The sequence below is a fragment of the Xiphophorus hellerii genome, chromosome 16 (assembly GCF_003331165.1).
Source record: "Xiphophorus hellerii strain 12219 chromosome 16, Xiphophorus_hellerii-4.1, whole genome shotgun sequence".
NCBI classification, from domain to species: domain Eukaryota; kingdom Metazoa; phylum Chordata; class Actinopteri; order Cyprinodontiformes; family Poeciliidae; genus Xiphophorus; species Xiphophorus hellerii.
The window spans coordinates 7,540,783-7,548,994 of record NC_045687.1 but is presented as its reverse complement, the minus strand read 5'-3'; the positions used below and the strand labels follow the sequence as shown (position 1 = coordinate 7,548,994).

The 8,212-nt window shown below is 36.5% G+C and overlaps 2 protein-coding genes across 3 annotated transcripts; one reads left to right on the top strand and one right to left on the bottom strand.

The window, feature by feature from the left end:
• The first annotated feature begins 614 nt into the window (after positions 1-614).
• On the top strand, positions 615-5,475 carry mlx (MAX dimerization protein MLX). Its single transcript, XM_032588056.1, has 8 exons — positions 615-696; positions 1,582-1,618; positions 1,714-1,803; positions 2,290-2,399; positions 2,491-2,593; positions 3,210-3,309; positions 3,603-3,804; positions 3,887-5,475. Exons 1-8 carry the CDS (start codon positions 658-660, stop codon positions 3,941-3,943), a joined length of 738 nt encoding a protein of 245 aa, XP_032443947.1. The 5' UTR covers positions 615-657; the 3' UTR covers positions 3,944-5,475.
• Positions 5,476-5,516: 41 nt separating this feature from the next.
• psmc3ip (PSMC3 interacting protein) lies at positions 5,517-7,989 on the bottom strand. 2 transcript variants are annotated; one of them, XM_032588057.1, is made up of 8 exons: positions 7,703-7,989; positions 7,302-7,402; positions 6,846-6,935; positions 6,656-6,767; positions 6,393-6,538; positions 6,250-6,303; positions 6,096-6,155; positions 5,517-6,019 (listed from the first exon to the last, which is right to left on the bottom strand). In XM_032588057.1, the coding sequence occupies exons 1-8, from the start codon at positions 7,719-7,721 to the stop codon at positions 5,963-5,965; spliced, it is 639 nt and encodes a 212-aa protein (XP_032443948.1). In that variant the 5' UTR covers positions 7,722-7,989; the 3' UTR covers positions 5,517-5,962. The 2 variants fall into 2 exon arrangements, with proteins under 2 accessions (XP_032443948.1, XP_032443949.1); XM_032588058.1 differs by lacking the exon at positions 7,703-7,989 and having other exon boundaries at positions 6,846-6,957; positions 7,302-7,395.
• Positions 7,990-8,212: the final 223 nt, after the last annotated feature.

The following is an 8,212-nucleotide window of genomic DNA, read 5'->3' as shown; positions in this document are numbered from 1 at the left end:
ACAGCTAAGATTTCTTGAACAGCCTTTAGACCTGGATTTGTTGTTGCTATTTCCAGAGGCGCACTTGAAAGCAGTCTTGGTACTTATTCATCCTTCCAAATGGACGAAGCTGTGTTTTACTATATATTTGCTGGGTAATTTAATATACTGCATTTACGTCAGGCAAAGGAAGGTAAATGTAGCAAGTGCAATGAAACAGTGCCTCTATGTGGCAAAAGACAGCAAAGGCATGTAGTGGTGTTACATTTAGAGTCCTCTCAGTGATAGGAATTTATCATTATCAACCTCAACGTCAGATATTTTGGTCTAGTGTTTAAAAGACAACATTTAAAGTATGATATAATGAATAGTAGAATAAATATTTATGAGGTAACTTGTTTTAGTTGTTGCATTCAAGTCTTTTTTTTCCACCTGGCTGTTCCATCCAGATAAATTATACTACTGTACTTATGTGTTCTACAAATGAACACATACTCATAGCTTGAGTAAAGTAGGGTTGCATCTGCAACAGGTTGACATCAATGTTCACATTTTTGAAATGTGACTTCAATCTACTGGTTAACGTTTAATTTTTTTGAATTATTTTGGCACTTTTATTTTCATTTTCTTAGCAGCACCTGAAGGCAGCCACACTATTAGTTTATTTAGCATTCCAAAATGACGGATCCAACCACGTCTCCAGAGGACCCCTGGAAGGTAAGTCACTGTTAAAGACCACTTTTCAGCTTCCCGCTCATTGTTTTTTACTGTGACATCTGTAATGTTTAATAAACTGTTTGGAAATGCTGAAGTTTGAACGGCGCTGCTAATGTAGCGTTAGCTTCATCACGTTCAGTAACATTGGAACAGATGGCTAACATGCTAGCAAAGTAAACAAAGCCGACTTAAAAGGAAAAACTCGTGTTTCTTATCTAATATTCTTTTCCTTGTGAATTAGCTTGTCTTCCATAAAGAAGAAAACGACTAATGCGTTAAACTATATTTAAAATATCGATTTTAAGTGAAGTTGAAAGGCTTTTGAAGAGTCTGACTTATTAAATGGCCACTTCGTCTTGCTTGATACGTCTCACACTAAGCCGTTTCTTTGTGAATATTATTGTATCCGTTCTTATTATCTAATATTTATATTTTATTTGCATTAATTTTAGTGTGCAAACTCTATTGCTGACGAAAGAATGTTGTAGATCTTATATTAATGAAATTTGAGCCTTGTACCGAGTTTTAAACCTATTTTGTCAAACAATATTCATTTTTAAGGGAGCTCTTAACAGTAGACAGAGTTTCTCAGGGGTTTTTTTTTTGCCACCATATGCAGTGGAAAATCTGGGCTAACACAACCAGGCAATAAACCCATTGTGTTGCGTTGCCCTACATCCAGCAGTAAAACCTATTTGACACATCGTTTATCTTCTGTTGTACTTAAAATGGACAAATCAGGCTTTTGCTCAGTAGGGGGGTTTAGAATGGCTTGTTGTTGCTCTTTTGTCAACATATTTAGGACAGCACATATTTTCCTCTTATCATTTCAACCTCACACTCTATATTTTATTTCTTCTTTGCTACTTGGTGATGGCCGGGCAGACAGACGGGGCTTTCAGCGACAATGGCTTTGACACCAGTGAGTAATTCTTACATGACATATGTCATCTTTTCTCTGTGATCTCTTGTCTCTCTCGTTTTTAATTTTCTCATAACTATTGTTTTGTTATTCAGGTTTCTTCACTGATACTGCCAGAAAAGGTAGCATTGTGTCCAGGGCAAACAGTATCGGCTCTACAAGTGCCTCTTCAGTTCCAAATACAGGTATTGTCTTTTTAACAGCTAACATTTTGTCTTACAGCTATTTACAGTCCATGTGTAACATGTTTAGAGTTTGCAAAGCATATCAAATAGTCAGGGTTCCTGCCCAGTCTTGAAAAATCAGAAAATGCATAGAATTAATTGCAGGTCTGGATACCAGTGGTAAAAATACAAAGTCTGATTTTCCAGACTTGCATAATTTGAATATTTTTTAAGATTAACATCTACTAAGAAAAAAATCCCTGACTTTAGCTATAAGAGCATTAAACATATTTAAATGTTAGGTTGATAGCTCATACTCAAATGTCCAAAACCGAAAAAGACACAGCAAAAAATGTAGAGGTTTGATTGAATTTGGAAAAATATGAAAGAATAAATTCAAATTTGACTTAAAGGGTTCTTAGTGCTTTCCGTCTTGGTGATTCATTTTGCTGATGATCTATACTACAGACATGTTTCTATAATAAAAATGAATTTGTTCCCTAACAGATGATGAAGACAGCGACTATAGGCATGAGACGTCGTATAAAGACTCATACAAAGACCGAAGGAGACAAGCACACACACAAGCTGAGCAGAAGCGCAGAGATGCAATCAAGGTAACTTCACATCAGGATCCTCCCCCCCTTGTTATCAAATGTTTCACATATTATAGAAGTTTCTAATTTTATTCTCTCATTCTAACACCAGAAAGGTTATGATGACCTGCAGGGAATAGTCCCAACCTGTCAGCAGCAGTCTGAGTTTGCTGTCGGAGCACAAAAGATCAGCAAGGCTACTATTCTTCAGAAAAGTAAGCAATAACCAACAAATACTTTATGAATTGTGAGCCGATGTGCCTTTATGTATTCAGAAAACAGTTTCTGTTTGTGTTAAATGTAGTTTCACCCCTAACTCAGCAATGTTATTGCTAAAGAAATAAAACAAAAACTGATGCTATGTTGTGCCTTTTGTAATTTTTTACAATAATATTTGTACTTGCATTGTTGTTGTTTTTTAAGCTCTGATTGTATGCAGCGATACCTTTACAGCCAAAATGACTGAGTTTTATCCTCATAATAAATACTTTTGGATATTGTTATTTTAACTTCTTGAACTGCATTCCTGAAATAAATGACCTTTTCATGATGATGCTCAATTTTAAGTACCATTCAAAAGCCATATGTTAAAGGTTTAACTGATGGGAAAACCCTTTTTTTTTTTAGTTGCACACCTTTTCATAACTTTTAAAATTATTGCTTTTTAATTGAATTCAAGAGTTAAAAAAAGAGCATCAAACAAAAGAAGTCGTATAGAAATCTTGTTATGGCTGAGTTTATCCATGATAAATAAAAAGGGAGAAGCAGCATTGCCAACAACTCATAATTGACATCCTACTGCTGTGCCAAGTGTTTGTTTTATTGTTTCAGCAATCGACTACATCCACTTTCTTCATAAAGAAAAGAAGAAGCAAGAGGAGGAAGTTTCTGTCCTAAGGAAAGAAGTGATGGCCTTGAAGATCATGAAAACGTGAGGAAGTGGTTTATATCTTTTTTATTTTTTACAACATAAAATCTCCCTTCATCTAGAAAAAAGATGACATAAAATCCTGACTGCCATAAGACTTTAGATTTAAAAATAATTGTTGATCATGGGGAAAGAGGGAACATCTTTTTAGCTTTGATTGCAATTAATCTCCTCATTGAAAAGTGTAAATCCTAATAGGATTTTTTTTTTTTAAACTGTGAAAATCTTTATGTTATACCCACACAGAAGCTGCAATTGTTTACTAAATTGGAAATAAGATGCTTGTTTCCTTCCAGGAACTATGAGCACATAGTGAAGGCCCACCAGAACAACCCACAGCAGGGAGAGGACCAGGTCTCTGACCAGGTCAAGTTCAACATCTTCCAGAACATCATGGACTCGCTGTTCGTGTCTTTCAGTAATTCTGTTTCAATGAGCAGCTTCCAAGAACTGTCCGCCTGTGTTTTTAGCTGGATCGAGGAACACTGCAAGCCACAGGTAAGGACTCTTATGGACGGATGCTGCACAAAGCAAAACATCGATCTGCAGAGGGAGTGACCATGTTTCTTTTCTTTCTCAGACGCTGCGGGAGTTTGTTGTTGGAGTGCTCCGGCAGCTCAATGGCCAGCTTTATTAGTTGAGGGGAAACCTCTGGCTAACTTCCAGAAATTGACTTTTAACTTGCTTTTGCCTCCCAGGATGGAATTAAAACGTCAATCTGCCACAGTCCTCACAATGACTTCAGCTCATCAGAGATTCCTGGATTGTTGTTAGATTACCTCGTCAAACGCTATGGGGAAAGATGAAAGGTTGCCTTGGCTTGAGCAGTTAAATAGGGTTGCCTTGTGACCCCTTTGCTGTTGGGAATTTACATCTCTATAGTGTATTTTTTGCTCCATCTCAAACTTCTAAGGAACGCAGAGGAAACGCAATTTTAAGTGAAATGTGGCGTGCAGAGAACATCTAGTTATAATTTGAACAAAGCACAGAAAACGGAACGTATGAATAAAAAGCTTCCTACAAAACGACGCAGGAAGTAGTGTCTTATCAGGTCCTCCTCCCAAGTTTGCCTAGTTTCATAATCTAAATGGTAGCCATATACATATATACATGTGTGCCTACAGACAAATAGATGCTCATATCAAGTCAGTTATTCAGTTCAGAGCAAATCTACCTGGCTTACCTGAGACACCATGAGAAGTCATTTATTTGACGCGAATGAAGTGATGGTGATGTTTGTGCTGCATCTTAATTAATAGAGTAAGAAAGCAGAACGGTCACAGCTTTTCTTCTCTCTCGTCAATAGTGACCATGTAGCTGGATTCTGAACGAGAGCTTTTTGTGCTGCTGCACACAAACAAGTCACTCCTGAAATTTGTTGGATTGCTATGAGTATTTCAAGCTCTTCTGTTTTCAGGAGCATGCCATATGCATGCATGCCTCAGAATTTCCATCACTGATGCTTGCTTTGAATGAACTCTTTACTATGACGGAGCTCCATGTTTAAAGAAGCGTAGCTTTATAATGGGGGCAAAGCAGAAAAACACATGTTGTAAATGTTAACCAACTGTGCCACAGCTCGGTGAACGAATTTAAGTTATTTACAGGATGATGTTAAACATCAAGTGTTGACTTTGATAAGCCTTTTTTTAAACTTAATTATATGAAACATCACTAGAATAAGTTGTTGTAATGCTGTTATGGTAAATGTATAGATCTGCTGTGTGAGCTTTTATGATCAGTATGTTGATTACCACTACAGGTTTTTTTTCAATCACTGCTATCATAAATATTAGACCCTAAAAATTATTCATCTGTCAAAACACTTCTGTACTCGATGAAAAAAAACGTATAGATGATAAATTTCAGTCATTGAATTTAAACAATTTTGTGTTATTTTCAGGAACTCGATTTCAAAGGTAAATCACTAGTAACTTTTAGATACCACTGAAGTCTAATTCAGGTGCCATAAATCCACTTGCAATGATCTCAATGCTCTCATTGAGCTTACGCTAATTAAGATTGTATAGAAGTAGTCGATCCATTCAAAGTCTTGTCTTATTTTCGTAAACACAGAATTGGAGGTTTTATAAGGCTTGTATATGACGACACGTGTGTCTAAACATGCAGTGGACGTTGATAATGTGTTGATTTTATTTTCCTTTTTAGGAGGAAAAAAAGTGCAAGGTGGCAAGAGAAAAGAAACTGAGTCAACATGAAACACTTTAATTACAATAAACATATATACTTGTACTCTTAAAAATGTGGTCAAGCATTAGTTTGATATATCACTATCTTAAACAAAAATAAAAATATTTCAGTTGGTAAACTGTTCACAACTCAACCTGAATATGTAGAACTCTTGTGAACTCAGGTATGTTTTTGTGGTTATAAAATTGGAAAACAAACCGCTGTTGCCTCTGAGGTGATGAGCATCCCTCTATAACGCCTCAACATTTGTGATTTGTTTAGCTAATACTGATGTACATAAATGCTTTCAGCTATGTTTTCCATTTCAGAATATGTTAAACTCGTATTTATTCAAAGAACGTGTTATAAATAAAGTTTCCTCTTGGGATTAGATCGCTGTGATCAGTTTTCTTCGCTTCAGTCTACCCAGGCTTGATCTGATTCAGTAGCTGTATAGCTGTTTTCTTCAGGTGGTGGGAAGCGCCACCTTACAGTCCTCATCTGTCTCCACTCCCACCTCTTCCTGTAGTAAAATAAAAGCATTGCCAGTCAATTAACATTTGAGGAAAATGGATATAATTACTTCCTTCTCATCTTACCAGGAACTCCTTTTTGCTCTTTGGATATCCCTCCAGGATGGCATTCATCATGTCTGAAGCCTGAGAAAAACAAAACTATTTTAGCACTTCCAAAGCAATTCTCCTTCACCACAACGTGCAAATTTAAACTGATTTGTTGACAAAAATACACTACCAATCTCTTCCTCTTTTTCCACTCTTTTACATAAACATCACGCTCTTTATAGACCTAAAAATTACAACAAACACACCACATTTTACAAGAAATGCAGAACAACCAAAGTACGAGATTAATTGAGGTTTTAAAGTGGTTAACACCTTCTCTTTTTCTTCTGGTGTTACGTGATTTGTAGCTGACTTTATCTTCTCCAGACGTTCTCTGTAACCAGAACATTCGGCTTTCAGCTCCTGGATTTCTGCCATCATTTCCTCTGTTGTGAGGGAGCTGTTCAGCTCTTTCAATTCTGGCATAGCACAAAGAAATTCATTTCAGCTGTATTTCCTGCACTGGGCTGAACAGCATAATCATGATGTCTTCAGTAGTGTTTTTTGAAATTATCTGAATCAGCAGAGCGGTCTACCTGTATCTAGCTGCCTGCAGCTCTGTGTTAGGGTCTGCACCTCTGCACTGAGCTCTGAAATCTGTTTATCCATGGCCTTCAGATCTGCATCACTCACATCTCTGAACTGAGACTGTGGGTGAGATTACAAATGGTTCAGACGACATCTCCCTGCCTACAGCAATGAAACATTCTAGATTAACAGACTAACCTGATCGGCAAAGTAAATCTTTTGCTTGCCATACATTTTCTCCTTTATCTTGCCTTCTTGAGCCAGCAGTTCCATGGCTTTGACCACTGCCTGGTGGAGCAAGTTAATCTATCATCAGGTTGCAAACAATACAGTTTTAAAGATTTCTCCCTTGTGCCCTCCGTAGATTTACAACTGAACATCTTTGTGGCCAAAAATGCTTCATTACCTTTCCCTAAAACCATATTTTTAATCTCACAACTAAGGTGAGAACAACTAAGTATTTTTAAATAAGTATAAATATTTTACACTAAAATGCTTATACTCATTTGTGGTTTTTGTAAAAAAAATCAGTAATTCAAATGCATAAACTGACATTTAAAGGAATTGACTACAGATGACTGGATGTAAGGTAATTTGACCCAGAAAAATCACGAAATCAGAAAAATACAAAAAAAGATAAAGAATTGATCTCACAGTTTTGCCCAACCCATGCTGCTTCTGCAAATTACAGAAGACATCCTGAGCACTGTAGGGACGGTTCTTTTCATTTAGATAGGCGAGGATGATAGACGCTCCTGTAATGAAAAAAACTATTAAGGCTGTGCAGATAGATGCCATTGTGATAGACTTGATACACTTTTATGTTTGAGTTTGCTCGATTTCATCACATCTTATGACTCATAATCATTAGTGCCTCTTTCAGATATTCTCCCGCAACAAGCTGTTGTTCGGGTTAGCTAACGTTAGCTTTATGCTAACCTAGCTGCACTTTATTTCGAAGTTTCTGTGAAACACCTACATCCTCCACGCGAGGTAAAAAGTTGTGTGGGATTAAAAACAATCGAAAATAAATTGAAGTAGTTTATTTTCCTTACCGTTGTCTTTTTTGCTCATTTTCGTGTTCACATTAGCTTTTCAGATTGAGTTTCGCGGAAACTGTGCGTCACGGAAAAGATCGACTATTTTATAAGAGGTATCACACCAGTATACAATTCCAACTCACTCAGTCAATCTGAGATCTTCTGTTGAATTTTTAGCTGATATAAAGTGATATTATTTTGACAGAGGAACGAATAATGTTTCGCCAGTATTTGTCTCAAAGTTGTAACCGAGTGGGGTTGGCTTAGATCTTTAAGTTGTAGGTACTAAACCCGAAAAAAATAAGCGTTGTAAGACGTCTGTATCTTTAGTTGCTCTGAAAGGAACGGTACTAAGAACGCCCCCCTGGAGTCACAATATAGAAGGAATTCACATTTTTACTTTAAATTTCAATATTCAAGTCTTAGAAGATTCCATTTCCATAGTGTTTTTTCATTTTAAATTAACAAAACATCAATAAGAATTATACTATGTAGGTATTTTTGACCTCTTGTGTCTTTTTTGGT